At 40.1% G+C, this 18026-nt stretch overlaps 1 protein-coding gene across 3 annotated transcripts in view; it reads right to left on the minus strand.

Moving 5' to 3' along the window:
* ABHD12 (abhydrolase domain containing 12, lysophospholipase) overlaps positions 1-18026 on the minus strand; it is a 90123-nt gene that overhangs the window by 24337 nt on the left and 47760 nt on the right. For all 3 annotated transcript variants that reach the window (XM_047852843.1, XM_047852842.1, XM_047852844.1), the window contains exon 2: positions 4150-4274. In XM_047852843.1, the coding sequence (XP_047708799.1) occupies positions 4150-4274 (125 nt within the window). The remainder of the gene's footprint in view (positions 1-4149; positions 4275-18026) is intronic.

An 18026-nucleotide genomic window follows, 5' to 3' on the forward strand; every position in this document is an offset into this window, starting at 1 on the left:
GGTTTTATCAAATTTTAACTACATGATGTGGGCTGTAGGGGTTTCCCTAATAAGAAAAGGGGTAAGAAAGGAAAATAGTATGGAGGTTCCCCAAAAAATTAAAAATAGAACTATCCTATGATTATACTGTGTGGATATTTACCCCCAAAATACAAAACCATTAATTCAAAAAAATATATGCATCCCCATGTTTATTACAGCATTATTTACAATTGCCAGATTATGGAAACAGCTCAAGTGTCCACGGATAGACAAATGAATAAGGACAATGTAGCGTGTGTGTGCGTGCACACACACACACACACACACACACACACACACACACCTGACTATTACTCAGACATAAAAAAAAGGGCCATAGCTTCCCATTGTGACAACATGGATAGATCTATAGTGTATTATGCCAAGTGAAATAATCAGAGAAAGACAAATACCATATGATTTCATTCATATGTGGAATCTAAAACAAAAACAAAAACAAATGAATAAACAAGCAAAAAGCAGAATCAGACCTACAAACACAGAGAACAAACTGATGGTTGCCAGAGAGAAGTGTTGGCGGGGGAGCGGGGGGGGGGGGGGGGACGATGGGCAAAATAGGAGAAGGGGAGTGGGAGGTACAGGATTCCAGTTCTGCAGTAAGTTAGTCACAGGGATGAAAGGCACAGCATAAGGAATAGTCAATAATACTGTAATCATGTTTATGATATACTCGTGGTAAGCACAGCCTAATTTTTAAACTTATCCAGTCACTATGCTGTATACCTGAAACTAATGTAACATTGTGTGTCAACTACACTCAAATAAAAAAAATTTAAAAGAAAGACAGCTATCAAGAGTTAACAGGGACTGCTAAGAGGAAGGAAAAAGAGGAAGCTTAAGAATTATTGTCCCAGAGAATGTTAAAGCAAGTTGGCTGGCCTTCTACTTTAAAAACAAATATATAATTTATATATCTAACCTATTTCCAAAAAAAGGCCCAAGGTAATGTGCAGAGGAGCAGTTCTGTGCAGGCCTCTGAATTGAAACATTCCTTTCACCAAGAGATAGTTCTAGATATGAGGGGAAAAGAACTGCAGAGAAGATAGCTAGATTTCATTACACAGCCATAAAAAAGGATGAGATCTTGCCATTTTGAGACAACACAGATGGTATATGCTAAGTGAAATAAATCAGAGAAAGAGAGATACCATATGATTTCACTTACACGTGGAATCTATAAAACAAATGGAATCTACAAAACAAAAGAACAAACAAACAAAAAAACTGAAACCAGACCCACAAATACAGAGAACAAACTGGTGGTTGCCAGAGGGGAAGGGGGTGGGAAGACGGGCAAAATAGGGGAAGGGGATGAAGAGGTACAAACTTCTAGTTAAATACATTTATCATGAAGATAAAAAGTACAGCACAGGGAATACAGTCTATAATATTGTAGCAAATTAGTATACTGACAGATGGTAACTACACTTATTGTGAGGAGCCCCGAGAATGCATATAATTGTTGAAGCTCTGTGTTATACACCTGAAACTAATGTAATACTATATGCCAACTATACTTCAGTTTAACAACAAAAAAGTTATCTAGACTTCAAGACCACAAATACTGGGTATCACCCAACATCACTGAGATGTAATCATACTTTTGAACCTGAGTATGAAAAGCACATATATTTATATTTATGTGTAGAGACTCAGACAAAAGAGACCGGCAGGAAATATATAAGCAACAAAGTTAACAATTTTCTCAGAATGATTTTCTTTTTCTTCTTTTACTACCATTCAGGGCTTTGCAGTTAATTTTGTTTTTGGAATGATCATATATTTTTTGCTTATGAAATATATTCAAAGTAGAATAATGCCTGAAACCATAGGAGCTAAGCTTTTTCTAAAGCTTATTTATCTGATTTATGAATTTGATTTCAGATAGATTTGGCGTGAAGTTAAGAATATATTCTTGAGGTGCCTGGGTGGCTCAGTCGGTTGAGTGTCCAACTCTAATTTCAGCTCAGGTCATGATCTCAGGGTCATGGGATGGAGCTCTGTGTCAAGGCTCTGTGCAGATCATGGAGGCTGCTTAAGATTCACTCTCTCTCCCTCTGCCCCTCTCCCCAGTCACATGCTCACTCTCTCTCTAAAATAAAAATTAAAAAATATATATATATTCTTTAATCAGGTTCTGAGGCCCAAAAGACTGTTCGACTTCCTTTAGTGTCCAAATTGAAATCCACAGGATCATGATTCACATTTCGAGGAGACAAAAATGGAGGTGCTACTCCAACACTCTAGCCCTCCAGCACCGTGGGGTGAAACTTCCAAAACACTGCAGGGCTACACTCAAGACCCCCACAATCCCACAGAGGAGGTGACCTCACTACCATGCAGCAGACATGTGGAAGGAAAGGGTAAGAGACCAGCATCTACTTGTGGAGGTGCAGAGGACTGGCCTATGAGAACCCCAAAGTTCTGCTCCACCAACCAAGCAACATCTGTGGGCTGTGTCTAAAGCAGCCCAAATAACTGATTTAAAGAAAATAAATTCAATTCAAATTATTTGCTGGGACCCCACCATGTGGCAAAGGCACCTGCCCAAAGCACCCAGAGGCTTACAGAGTTGGAAAAGTCATTCAATCCTAAGATCTGCCATCAGGGAATATGCAGCCCTATAACTTCATGTTTACATGTAAACTCAAACTCTCTTCTGTGCTGGATCAACCGTGGACATTTAAGAGTTAAAGTCAGAAAAATCAAAGCTCCCTTGATTTTACTATGTTGTTAGTTCTTTTTAAGTTTGTGTTTCTCACACTGGCAAAAACTTAGACAAGATAAATTCCTAGAAACTCAGCTAAGTTTGTTAGAAAAATCAAATGCCTCTTGGCATACAAGTATTTTACACTTATTTTAAGATACCAAGTAAAAACCTTACTTTAGATTTACAAAGTATTAAATATTGACCTTACTATTTCTCTTCCTCCTCCTACTGTTCCTCTTTAGAGCAGAAATGCCCTTTTAGCCAGTGACTTCCAAGTTTCTGCGATTAAATCCATTATAGGCTTAACAACCCTGAACTCGTATGCCCAGGCACCTGCAGAGCTACTATAGAAGAGAGTTCTGGAGTCCTGACACACCTGCCCCCAGTGCCACCCCACTCTCTGAACTTGTCTCAGGCCACAGTCACACAAGAGCCATCTCAACGCCTCCTGACTGTCCTCCTCCTCATCTTCATGAGCTTCCTCCTCCCTCCACTCTACCAGCAACCCTGCTGCCTCCTCCCACGACATCAGCCCCAGCTTCTCAGCCTCTCCTCCCAAACACACACGGTTTAAACCCACTCTTTGCAAACCAACATAGCTAAAAGCACGCACAGAGCCTGCCTTGACTGGTTTGTGCCACCTACACCTGAGCTGAAGGCCATCACTTACAGAGCACCTGCTGTGTACCAAGCACCAAGTTCTATCCTCAAATTCTAACACCCACAGACCCAACCTCTTCCTTCCTAGCCTCATCTTGTAGGTGTAAAATGATGCTCCTGGAGAGGATTATTCCCAGCAATTATGTACTTGGGAGCCCTCTGCCTTCTGTTTCCTAAACTTGATACTTCTGGTCCTTTCTCCTCCCACTTGCACAAAAGTAAATACACAGCATGAATAAAAACCACACAAGATCCAAGTTAACTCAAGGAGACTACAGCACCCATAAAGTCAGCATATAATTCCATAGAAACCAAAGCATGTCAGGCTAATTTTTGTTTGTTTTTTTTTTCCAGAAAAAGTCCTAATTATTTTTTTAAGGTGGTCATCTTTAAGTGGTCATCTTTTCCAAGGACAGTTAACCTCCTAGACTGCACAAGGGGCAAAGCATCTCCAACACAACAGCTTCAGAAGACTCTCCACATTGTTAACACTTTCACCCACTTCAGCTAAAGAAAGACCTCTGCCCATGCAGAAGTCACCTGTGTACACAGATACCAGCCCTGGAGAGTAATTCAGTCACTATAGCAGCCTGTGACCGGGAAGGGGCACAGGGAACTTTCTGGGTAATAGAAATGTTTCTATTTCTCGATCTGGGTGGTAGATATGCAAATATATAAATCATCATGCAAATGAACCCTTACTAAAATTAAAGGCAAAGTGGGCACGTGGTACTTACCAAAATTCAAGAAAATAAGTTTGGCCTGTATTCCAGGACATAGTTTGATGAGAAATGGAATGGCAACATACAACCCCAGAACACAGAGAAGAATCTTCCTCAGTCGGAACCACAGGCCCTTTCTCCTGTAAGAGAAGAGCAGTTAACAGGTCAAAGGCAGCAGGTGCAATTTTGCTCTTTATTAACAGCTTTATCAAAATCACTAACTAAAATCCACACGTAGCTTTCCCCACAAGAATTTTGCCAGTAAGAAGACTAGCCTCCCACCTGCTTTTGTTAAAATAATTATTTTAGGGATGCCTGGGTGGCTCAGTCGGTTAAGCGGCCGACTTCGGCTCAGGTCGTGATCTCGTGGTCTGTGAGTTCGAGCCCCGCGTTGGGCTCTGTGCTGACAGCTCGGAGCCTGGAGCCTGTTTCAGATTCTGTGTTTCTCTCTCTCTGACCCTCCCCCATTCATGCTCTGTCTCTCTCTGTCTCAAAAATAAATAAACATTAAAAAAATTTTTTTAAAAATAATAATTATTTTAGACAGTCTTTCAATCTGAGCTTAGAACTCTATTGCAGAGAGATGGTTAGGGTATTTTCTCCTGAAAACTAACGAAAGGTCCTGATGATTTCCTATGCTTGCCCTGGGATCAGAATACAGCACAGACATCAGATCCTTAGCAAGTGCCAAACCTGAAGTCCAATCGTAGCTGCAGCTTCATCTCAGGAGAGTGGCCATCTCGAGGCCGCATGATCACCGTCCTGCAAGGCAGCCACAGGTGTGGGCTGCCCAATGGCTCCTCGTAGGAAGCAAGAACAACAGAACCTGCCCAACCAGGTCCAGGGAGGGAGCAGGAGGCTGACAACAAGACTGTGGCTAACACTGCCTGTCCCTACATTCCAGCCCACGTTCTATGTGGCACCACCTGATGGAGACCCCTTCTCCAGGCACCATGAGCCAGGTCTCCAGACCTCTTCTAAGCCCACTCAGTTCCAAGACTTCCTCATCCTGTTCCCGATGCCTTTTCAAAAATGTCCCCACTCTAGAGATTCTAAACTTCTTGGACTAAGGGTTTCTCAACAACTAAAAACCTGAAGCCCCCAAAGAGATTCTGTTTACATGACTTATATTTATTACTATTTGTCATATGAGAAGTCATCTCATGAGGAGGGTGCCTGGGTGGCTCAGGAGGTTAAATGTCCAACTCTTGATTTCAGCTTGGGTCATGATCTTGTAGTTGTAAGATCGAGCCCTGCTTCGGGTTCCGTGCTGGGCATGGAGCCTGCTCAGGATTCTCTCTTTCCCTCTCCCTCTGCCCCCACCCCATCCATGCATACTATCTCAAATTAAAAGAAAATCTATTCATGTATCTAACAAGAAATCTATTACATGTTAATATAATTAACATTTTTAATAAAATATTATATTTTCCAATACAAAAACTTTTAGTGAGAAGAGTAGCATTAACATTTTTACAAATTTAAGCCAGACAACTTAATAGAAGACAGATGGATTCCATCTGTTTCTGCAACCAATCTACAGATGATACCACACATCATGTAGCATCTGGAAAACTCAGATAATGAGTGAAAAATGCAAATAACATCTTAGGGTTATTATGAAAATCATTTTGGCTTTGTGGACATTCTTAAAGGATCTTGCAGAGCACCCTTGGGAACTGCTGTTCTTACAAACCAAGTCCAAACCTTAGTGGGGCTGTTTATCTCTGGACTGTTACCAAAATAACTATGTAAGGTGGTTTTAAATATATACCTGGAACTGCTGACACATGCAGTAACACAGATGCATCTCAAAAGCATTCTGCTAAGTTAAATAAGACAGACACAAAAGACTACATTCTGTATAATTCCATTTGTCTAAAATTCTAGAAGGGAGAGGTACCTAGCTGGCTCAGTCAGAACAGTGTGGGACTCTTGATCTAGTAGGGGTCATGGGTTCAAGCCCCATGCTGGGTATAGAGATTGCTTAAAAAAACATTCTAGGGGTGCCTGAGTGGCTCAATAAGCATCCGACTCTTGATTTGGGCTCAGGTCATAATCTTGTGGTTCATGGGTTCGAGCCCTGCATTGGGCTCTGCACTGGCAGTGTGAAGCCTGCTTGGGATTCTCTCTCCCTCTTCTCTGCCCCTCCCCCTCCCCCACTAGTACTCACTTTCTCTCCCTCTCAATAAATAAAATTTAAAACAATTCTAGAAGAGGCATAACTATAGGGACAGAAAAACAGAACAGTGGTAGCTGGAAGGTAGAGGGAGATTGCAAGGGGCATAGGGAACTTTTAGAGTGATTGAAATAATTTTATCTTGATTGTGGTTACACATCTGTATGTGTAAATAATATCTCAATAAAGCTGATGACAAACATGCATATCTGATAATAAAATTCATTCACTCATTCAACTGGTTTAATCAATGCTATTACTGAGTACCTAGCACTCTTTGGGCAGTAGATACTAAGGGCAGCAAAGGAGGGCATCTATATCCATGCTGCACTCCCAGCTCAGCTGGACAGACACAGAGATCTGAGACAGGCACCTGGTGCAAGGTGATCCAACCCAGTCTGGGCTGCCACTGGGCCACTGGGAGGAAACACTTAAGTTAGGAATATAGGAATTAACTAGATGATATGGAAGAACAGTTTAAATGGCGTCTTAAATTCCATTCACAATCTGTCCTTTCAGTGATGACGGGTGTACCACATTGTGGTTAAAGGTGCTGGCTCTGAAGTCAGATGATCTAGTCCAACATCCAAACTAGCACTTAATAGCTGTGCAATCCTGGACAAGTTATTTAACATCTCTGAGCTGTGGTTTCCTCCCTGCACAAAAGGCATAAAAATGGTACCTCCTTCATGAGGCTCCTAGAAGGATTACACAATAATACATGTAGCTTGCATACCTGAGTCCCAGGTCCACAATATAGCTAAGCTGTTATCACCATCTTCTTATTCTCATTAAAGGAAAGAACATAGTGGGCATAGTTAAGGACCCTGAAAAGGAAGGTTGGGCACAATGTGAGAGGTCCAAAGAGGCCAAGAAGAATTCAGGACTTCATTCTGAGAGAAAATGGAGAGCCCATAACAAAGAAAATAGCCTGCAATCAAATGCACAGCCATCAAACACCAGATGCAAAGCTCACGCTTGGGTCCTCTGCTTTAGCCACATTGGCGATTCCTATGTCCCTCACACAATTTGTTCACTCAGCCTCCAGAGCCTGCATAAATCTGCTCAACTGTAAGGTATTCAAGTAGCTCGTAATTTTATGTCCTCAGTGAAAGGAAAGCATATGCCCACACAAAGACTTGATAAAAAAAAACATTCACAGAAGTTTTACTCAAAACAACCACTGAAATAATGCAAATGTCTATCAACGGGTGAATGGATAAACAAACCATAGTTTGTTCTTAGAATGGAACACTACACACACAATAAAAGGAGCTAACTATTGATAACATGCAACCACATGGATGAATCTCAAAATAATTATACTGAGTGAAAGAAGCCCAACAATATTGCCCAGGACACTAGCAGACTGCTGTTTTGATATATCAGTTCACCTAAAAAAGTATTCCTATTCATTAGTAAAATCAACATTGTATTTTCTGTGCTATTTCAGGATGGTTCTTCTTCATAGATGGTGGCTTTTCATCTTCCTCATATTTTGGAATAGTTTATATAAGATGGAAACTGTTCCTTATAAAGTTAAAAGAATTTATCAAAAAGAAATAAGGATGATATAAACAATGGGGAAAAGATATAATTTACTTCATCTCTTAAGTAATTATTACCTACTTCTTGTGACAATTTTGTTAATTTTCTCAGAAATTCCTTTAGTTGCAACCCTTACTTATTGCTGGTAGTATTGCTATTAATGTACTTACTCCTTGCTAGAAGCATTCCTTGTTCTTGATTACTGATAAGAATGAACATTTCCCACACAGCTGAAGAAAGCATCACCTTCATTTAGCACCTGCACGTGACCTGGTGTAATCACACAGGTCCACCTTTCTCTATGCTGCACCCATCCTCATGAAGAGGAAAAAATTTTGCCATAGCTTGAACAATGATTCAGTATACATGTCTTTAGAGGTTACTCATATTATCAGTACCATAAACAGATAACCAGAAGTACTTGTCAAGAAATAGAAAGGAGCTGTAGAAACAAATATAATGAAGAGACTTAGGATATAGCCCATCAGGGGAGCCTGGGTGGCTCAGTCAGCTAAGTGTCTGACTCTTGATTTCAGCTCAGTTTGTGATCCCAGGGTCATGGGATTAAGCCATGCATCCAGCTCGGCACTGAGCGTGGAGCCTGCTTGGGATTCCTCCCACCCCTTGCCTCTCTTCCCCACTCATGCTCTCTCTCACTCTCTCAAATTTAAAAAAAAAAAAAAAAGGATATAGCCCATCAGTTGCATTCTTGGGCATTTATTCCAAAGAAATTAAGACTTAATTTCATGCAGGAACTTGTACATGAATGTCTATAGCAGCTCTATTCATAATAGCCCCAACTCAGATGTCTTTCAAGAAGTGAATGGATAAACAAACTGTCCATACTGGCCATGGAATACTACATAGCCATAAAAAGGAACGAACTATTGACTGTGCAACAACTTGGATGAACCTGGGAATTATACTGAGCTTAAAAAGTCAATCAATCCCAAAAGGTGACATTTTGTAAGTTCATTTATAAAAATGTTCTTGAAATGACAAAGTGATAGAGATGGAGACAAGACTAGTGGTTGCCTGGGTTTAGGGAGGGGAGGGAGAGGGTGAGGGTGGCAAGAAAGGGTAGCACAAAGGAGCCTGGTTGGGTGGGTGGGGGTACAGATGAGTACCTTGATGTGACAGTGGTTCCACAAAGCTACACATGTAATGAGACTGGACAGCATTACACACACACACACACACACACACACACACACACACACACACACACCCCTGCACACACACGTGTATTTTTAACTGGTGGAATCTGAATAAGCTCTTGGATTGCATCAGTGCCAATCTCCTTAGGCTGATTTTGTACTATGGTTGTGTTATGTTACATCAAATTGAAGAAGGCTGGTGGATGGGAACAGTGGACACCATTGTACATTTCAGTACAATTTCTATGAATCTATAATTATTTCAAAATAAAAAAAAAAAAAAGGAAAGCAACCTGTCACAAAATCGAAAAGACAGAAAGTAAAATATAAGTAATCATTAACAAATCTGACCAATCTGCTGGACTTCGTGTTACCTCAATCTGTCCAATATTAGCCCCATTTTCACAGAGCACAAAGCAAGTCCCAAGGATTTGAGTAACTTGCCTCCGGACAAGAAGCCTAGCATAGTGTGTGGGGGCAGGCCATGCTGACCTCCCCATGTTCTTCCAGGACTACTGAGGATCACCCATTCCTTCATCCTGGCCTCTCCTTCTGGAGAAGCAGCCCAAACCAGAGGTAAGAGGCCCAGAGTACCCAGTGTGCAATCTGGGATTTTCTCCCAACTAAAGATAGATGTTTCTGACAGGGGACTTTTTAACAAATTATTCTAGAAAGGAACAATTTGTGCAATTTACACCTTTCTGCTGCCTCCTTAGAAGGGTAGATCCTGAAGCAAGACTTGGCTGGACTGGTTGGTAAGGACGTGAGAGGGAGCGCGGGATGGAAAAAAGCCACAGAAAGGCCAAGGGGTCTGGGCAAGGAAGCCAGGAGCCCAAGGGGAAATGGGGAGGCTACAGGCTGATGTTCAGCTGGTTCCAGCGTGGTCCTGGTGATCAATAGAACACACAGCAGTGAGCCCAGAAATAGAGCCACATAAATACAGTTAACTGATCTTTGAAAGTAATACAATGGGGAAATAAAGAGTCTGGTCTACAGATGGTGCTATAATAAGTGGATATCCACATGATACAAAAGGAATCTAGACATAGACTTACATCCTTCACAAAAATGAACTCATAATGACTCATAGAGCTACATGTACAATGTGAAGCTATCAAATTCCTACAAGATGGCAGAAGAAAACATAAGTGACCTCGGGGGGGTGGTGGTGGTGGTGGTGGTGAAGACTTCTTAGATACCACCTCAAAGGTACAATCCACTAAAGAAATAACTGATAAGTTACACTTTATTCAAATTAAAAACTTCTGCTCTGCCTATGACAGTATTAAGAGAATGACAAGAGAAGCTACAGACTGGGAGAAAATATTTGCAAAAGACACATCTGATAAAAGACTACAGTCTAAAATACACAAAGGATTTTCTTAATTAATTTATTTTTTAATTTATATCCAAGTCAGTTAGCATATAATGCAACAATGATTTCAGGAGTAGATTCCTTAACACCCCTTACCCATTTATCCCATCCCCCCTCCCAGCACCCCTCCAGCACCCCTCTGTTCTCTATATTTTAGAGTTTCTTATGTTTTGTCCCCCTCCCTGTTTCTATATTACTTTTGCTTCCCTTCCCTTATGTTCATCTGCTTTGTATCTTAAGTCCCTCATATGAATGAAGTCATATCATATTTGTCTTTCTCTAATTTTGCTTAGCATAATACCCTCTAGTTCCATCCACATAGTTGCAAATGGCAAGATTTCATTCTTTTTGATTGCCGAGTAATACTCCATTGTATACATATATGTATATACACCACATCTTCATCCATTCATCCATCGATGGATATCTGGGCTCTTTCCATACTTTGGCTATTGTCGATAGCGTGGCTATAAACATTGGGGTGAATGTGCCCCTTTGAAACAGCATACCTGCCTCCCTTGGATAGACACCTACTAGTGCAATTGCTGGGTTGTAGGGTAGTTCTATTTTTATTTTTTTGAGGAACCTCCATATGGTATTCTAGAGTGGCTGCACCAACTTGCATTCCCCTCATCAGTGCAAAAGAGATCCTCTTTCTCTGCATCCTCGTCAACATCTGTTGTTGCCTGAGTAGTTAATGTTAGCCATTCTGACAGGTGTGAGGTGGTATCTCGTGGTTTTGATTTGTATTTTCCTGATGATGAATGATGTTGAGCATTTTTTCATGTGTTGGTTGGCCATCTGGATGTCTTCTTTAGAACAGTGTCTATTCATGTCTTTTGCCCATTTCTTCACTGGATTATGTCTTTTTGGGGTATTGAGTTTGATAAGTTCTTTATAGATTTTGGATACTAACCATTTATCTGATATGTCATTTGCAAAGATCTTCTCCTATTCCGTTGGTTGCCTTTTAGTTTTGCTGATTGTTTCCTTCACTGTGCAGAAGCTTTTCATTTTGATGAGGTCCCAATAGTTCATTTTTGCTTTTGTTTCCCTTGCCTCTGGAGACATGTTGAATAAGAAGTTGCTGCAGCCAAAGTCAAAGAGGTTTTTTCCTGCTTTCTCCTTGAGGATTTTGATGGCTTCCTGTATTACATTGAGGTCTTTCATTCATCTTGAGTTTATTTTTATGTATGGTGTAAGAAAGTGGTCCAGGTTCATTTTTCTGCATGTCGCTGTCTAGTTTTCCCAGCACCATTTGCTGAAGAGACTGTCTTTATTCCATTGGATATTCTTTCCTGCTTTGTCACAGATTAGTTGGCCATATATTTTGGGTCCATTTCTGGGTTCATTCTCTATTCTGTTCCATTGATCTGAGTGTCTTTTCTTGTGCCAGTGCCATACTGTCTTGATGATTACAGCTTTGTAATACAGCTTGAAGTCTGGGATTGTGATGCCTCCGGCTTTGGTTTTCTTTTTCAAGATTGCTTTGGCTATTCAGGGTCTTTTCTGGTTCTATACAAATGTTAGGACTGTTTTTGCTCTAGCTCTGTGAAGAATGCTGGTGTTATTTTGATAGGGATTGCTACAAAGGACTCTTAATATTTCTCAACAATGAGAAAATAACCCAGTTTGAAAAAGGGCAAGAGACCTGAACCTCATCAAAGAAGGTATACAGATGAGAAGTATGTGAAAAAAGGCTGAACATAATATGTTACTGGGGAATTGTACATTAAAACAATGAGATACCACTATACACATATTACAATGGCCAAAACCCAAAATATGTACGATGCCAAATGCTGGTGAGGACATGAAACAATGGGAACTCTCAATGCTGGCAGGAACACAAAAGGGTTCAGCCTCCTTGGGAGACAGTTTGGCGCTTTCTTAGAAAACTAAATATACTCTTACCATGCCATCTGGCAATCGCACTCCTTGATATTCAGCCAAATGAGTAGAAAATCTAAGTCCACACAAAAACCTGTTCACAAATATTTATAGTAGCTTTATTCATAATTGTTCAAAGCTGGAAACAATGAACATGTCCTCCAGTAGGTAAATGCATACACAAACTGTGGTACAACCAAACAATGGGATGTTACTTAGCCTAAAATGAAATGAGCCACCTAACCATGAAAGGACATAGAGGAAACTTAGTATTACTCAGTAGAACTTAATGTTACTGAGTGAAAGAATCCAATCTGAAAGGACTACATACTGTATGATCACAGCTATATTACACCTTAGAAAAGGCAAAACTATGGAGACAGTAAAAAAATTAGTGGTTGCCAGAGGTTAGCAGGGATGGAAGGATGAACAGGCAGAGCACAGAGGATTTTTAGTGCAGTGAAACTATTCTACCTGACACTACAAATGGTAGGGATATGTCATTACACATTTGTTACAACCTCCAAATGTACAACAAGTTGAACCCTAATGTAAACTATAGACTTTGAGTGATGATGATATGTGACTATAGGCTCATTGACTGTAATAAATGTATTATTGTGGTGTGGGATGTCAGTAGTTGGGGAGGTTGCATGTGTGGGGCAGAGGTATACTGCAAGTGTCTGTACTTCCTGTTCGATTTTGCTGGGAACCTGAAGCTACTCTAAAAACAAAGTTTAAGATAGTCAAACTCATAGAATCAGAATAGAATGGTGGTTGTCAGAGGCTGCAAGGAGAGGGAAATTGGAGATATTAATCAAATGTATCAAGTCTTGGGGCACCTGGGTGGCTCAGTCAGTTAGGCGTCTGACTCTTGATTTCGGCTCAGTTCATGATCTCACAGTTGGTGAGGTTGAGCCCCATGTTGGGTTCTGCGCTAACAGCATAGAGCCTCCTTGGGATTCTCTCTCTCTCTCCCTTTCTCTCTGCCCCTCCCCTACTCTTTCTCTCTCTCTCAAAATAAATTAATAAACTTAAAAAAATGCATGAAGTCTCAATCATGCAAGATGATTAAGTTCAAGAGATCTATTACACAACATCACTATACAACATCATCCCTACATGTAGCTAACAATACCACATTGTACACTTCACATCTTAAAAGAATAGATATGTTAAGTGTTTTTATGACAATAAAATAAAATTTAACAATACAGTTGTTGTTTTTTCAAAAATGAACAACAACAAAAATGTTTCTTGTAGCTATCAAGTGTTTCAAGACTCCTCAGGAAACCTGAAACCAAGGATCGGAAATGAGGACAGTTGCAGGAGTGGCAATTAGTGATTACTAACTTTAGATGGAACCAAAAGCAAACAGCACACTAAGAAATTCACAGAACAAAACTATTTCATTTTGAAAACCCCATAGCTCTTGTTTTAGAAAATTTATACCATTATTTTAATCAGAAAATTATTGACTTGTAAATAAGTTCTGCAAGAGTCTCATAACTAAACGACAAAGTTTTTATAATCTAGAAATAGAGCCTGTATGGCTTTCATCAAGGTACTCCTCTCTCCCAGACTGCAATGTTTCTCTATTTGCCTGTGAATGCTCCTGGATGGGTCTTTGGGGCATACTTCATTCCTTCTCATCCTGGCAGCTTTTTCTTGTAGAAGACATGAGTTTCTAGATTTCTTCTTTCTTTTCTTTTCTTTCTTTCTCTCTCTCTTTCTTTCTCTTCTTTCTCTTTCTTTCTCTTCTTTCTTTCTCTTTCTTTCTTTCTTTCTTTCTTTCTTTCTTTCTTTCTTTCTTTCTTTCTTCCTTTCTCTTTTTAATTTGAGAAAGACAGAGAGAGATAGAGGGCATGTGAGCCAGAGACAGGGGGAGAGGGATAGAGAGCGTGAATCCCAAGCAGGCTCCATGTTCAGCACAGAGCCTGATGTGGGGCTTGGTCCCACAGCCTGAAACCATGACTTCAGCAGAAATCAATAGTCAGACGTTTAATTGACTGAGTCACCCATGCACCATGAGTTTCTAGCTTTCTGCAGCTATTTCTTAATATGAATACAGGCACACCTTGCTTTATTGTGCTTCACTTTACTGTGAACAGATAGGAGTTTTTACAAATTTGTGGCAACCCTGCATTGAGCACATTTATTGGTTACATTTTTCCAACAGCATCTGCTCCCTTCATGTCTCTGTGTCACATTTTGGTAAGCCTCACAATTATTTCAGACCTTTTCATTATTATTATATTTGTTATGGTGATCTGTGATCAGTGATTAGGACTTGCTGGAAGCTCAGATGATGGTTAGCAATTTTTAGCAATACAATATTTTTAATTAAGTTACATATATTTTTAGACATAATACTATTATCCACTTAATAGAAAACAGTGTAAACATAACTTTTATACAACTTTAACTTTTACATACACTGGGAAACAAAAAAATTCACTTGATTAGCTTTATTCTTTTTTTTATTACATTTTTTTAATATTTATTTTTTTGAGAGAGAAACAGAGTGAGAACAGGGAAGGGCAGAGAGAAGAGGGAGACACAGAATCCGAAGCAGGCTCTAGGCTCTGAGCTGTCAGCACAGAGCCTGATGCAGGGAATGACCTGAGCCGAAATTGGACACTTAACCGACTGAGCCACCCAGGCTCCAATTAGCTTTATTCTGATATTTGTTTTATTGGTGGTCTAGAACTAAACCTGTAGTATCTCCAAAGTATGCCCGTATTTAATAACTATACATTCTTTTACTACCTGAGAGTATAAGTCCTCATAATGTAATTCCTCTAGATTTTATTTGAATCAGTGCTATGGTCAGGAATAAATCTTGTCAGCAAGTCTGAAAATCTTTTCAAAAGGCATACAGAGAAAAAAAAAGTCTATTACACTTGTATAATTGGCAAGATAAAAATGTTTCCATGTGTAAAAAAAGTTCAAACATAAGAAATACAAAATTGATTAACAAATCCATGAGCTATTTCTTCAAGAAAAAGCAAGAAAAAAAACAGTAAGTTTTGGTCTTGAAAGAGAATATACAAAATTAGGGATCAGAAAAGTGAGATAACCCCAGATGAGAAAATTTCTTTTAATAGACAGTATTTGCTAAGCTAATAGATTTTGGGTTTTTTTTTTTTTTGTTTTTTTTTTTTGAGAGAGAGAGAGAGAAAGAGAGAGTGAGCATGTGAGTGGGAGAGGGGCAGAGGAAGAGGGAGAGAGATCTTAAGCAGGCTCCACACTCAGCATGGAGCCCCACATGAGGCTCGATTTCATGATTTCACAACTGTGAGATCATGACCTGAGCTGAAATCAAGACTCGGACACTTAACCAACTGAGCCACCCAGGTGCTCTGAAAGCTAATAAAATTTTTATAATTCAATGATACAGACTATTTTGTAAGAAAACATAAATAGTGACAATCCACTCAAATTGTGAGGAAAAAAAAAACAAATAAAACCTATAACCACAGGAGGAACTGGATAAAGCTATCAAAGAATTATGTCCCTGAAGGACATAATGAGCCCAGAAAGACTGACAGGCATTTCCCCCTAACTTTTAAGAAACAGATAATTATCATATCATACCATTAGTGGCAGAACCTGGGAAACCAGAGAGAATGTTCAAAATCAAAGCTGGTTTTATTATAATCGACAAATGGAATCAATATAGTACCACAAAGAAAATTACCAATGAATTTCAAAATACTAATAGGGATACAAAAATTCTAGTAGTATAAAAGCAAATTAGGTAGGAATGTAAAATAGTATAGCGGCTCTGGAAAAAAAAAATGTTAAACACAGAATTATCATATGATCCAGCAATTCCACTCTTGAGCATAGGTACCCAGAAGAATTGAAAACAGGGACTCAAACAAGATTCCTGTAGACCAATGTTTACAGCTACATTGTTTACAACAGCCAAAAGGTGGAAGCAACCCAAGTGTCCATTGACAGATGAATGGATAAACAAAATGTGAAACACACATGCAATGGAATATTATTCAGCCATAAAAAGGAATGAAATCACTATAAACACTGGAACAGAAAAAATAGTTATCTTCACACAAAATCTAGAAGACTCAACTGAAAAACTATAAAAAGTTAATGAATGAGAAAGTGGTCACTTGCCAAATAGATTCCAATAGCTTTCCTACATACCAGAATTTACAAATTAAAATATGCACTGGAAAAGATCCATACCATAATTAGAAAAAAAAATGACACAGCTGAAAACCTTATTTAATAGTGTCAAAAATCCACTTTGATTGAAATTCACTGAATTCATTTTAGTATGAACTCATGGGCTAACACCTGCAATGTGAAAAACAACTCAATATTCTCATGATGTCAACCTGGGCCAGGGCAGAAACAGGGAGGGACTAGAGAGAAAGCAAGGAGTACAGCTATCCCTGGGTGTGGGAGGAGAAAGTCTTAGATCATTGATGCAGGCTCAGATGCCACCAGGGACCAAGCAGGTAAATGGAAAAACAGGAAGCAGTCTCCTCTCCAATCAGGAGGAGACAGATGTTTTACGCTCTGAAGTAAACTTTATACCATTTCTGGTGGTGATCAGTCCCACCACAGCACTATATAACAGGGCTCCTAGACCTGCTGTGCCCACACCCCTGCAAAGAGGCAGCGTGCAGCCTAGGCACAGGCAGTTGGACGTGTTTCCACTCCTGGCATGAAGAGCAAGCATGCGAGAACTTGAGGACCTGACTTTTGTCTTTCTTTACATGTTTCAGACAATATCTAGACCAGTTGTCTCCCACTCTTTTTGCTGTCTGACCCTCATAAGAATTCTAAAACTGTACTTCTTTGCACATTTTATTTTATTTTTATTTTTTTTAATGTTTATGTATTTGAGAGAAAGAATGCAAGCAGGGGAGGGGCAGAGAGAAAGGGAAAGAATTCCAAGCAGGCTCCATGCTCTTAGAGCAGAGCCTGATGCAGGGCTTGATCTCACGACTATGATATCATGACCTGAGCTGAAATCCAGAGTCAGACACTTAACCCACTGAGCCACTCAGGTGCCCTTTTTATAAAGACTTCTTATTTTTAAGTAATCTCTACAACCAGTGGGTGAGGCTTGAACTCACAACCCAAGAGATCAAGAGTCACAGGCTCTACTGACTGAGCCAGCCAGGCATCCCTCTTTGCACATTTTAAAGTTGACATCTAAAGCTTGTTATAAGTTGGGGCGCATGGGTGGCTCAGTCGGTTGAGCATCTGACTTCAGCTGGAGTCATGATCTTACAGCTGTGGGTTCGAGCCCCACATCGGGGGGGGGGCTCTGCTTTGGATTCTGGAGTCTGGAGACTTTGGATTTGGAGTCTGCTTTGGATTCTGTGTCTCCCAGTCTCTCTGCCCCTCCCCTGCTCATGCTCTGTCTCTCTCAAAAATAAATAAACATTAAAAAAAAAAATAGGGGCACCTGGGTGGCTCAGTCAGTTAAGCATCCAACTTCAGCTCAGGGCATGATCTCACAGTTCGTGGGTTGGAGCCCCACATCTGGCTTTGTGCTGACAGCTCAGAGCATGGGCCCTGCTTCAGATTCTGTGTCTCCCTCTCTCTCTCTGCCCCTCCCCTCCTCACGCTCTGTCTCTCTCTCTCAAAAACAAACATTAAAAAAAAACTTGTTTAAATAATAAAATTTGTTATAAGTTTAACAGGGTGCCTGGCTTGCTCAAAGAGTGTGCAACTCCTCATTTGCAGTTGTGAGTTGGAGCCC

This window comes from Prionailurus viverrinus, chromosome A3 (genome assembly GCF_022837055.1).
Source record: "Prionailurus viverrinus isolate Anna chromosome A3, UM_Priviv_1.0, whole genome shotgun sequence".
Classification (NCBI taxonomy): Eukaryota; Metazoa; Chordata; class Mammalia; order Carnivora; family Felidae; genus Prionailurus; species Prionailurus viverrinus.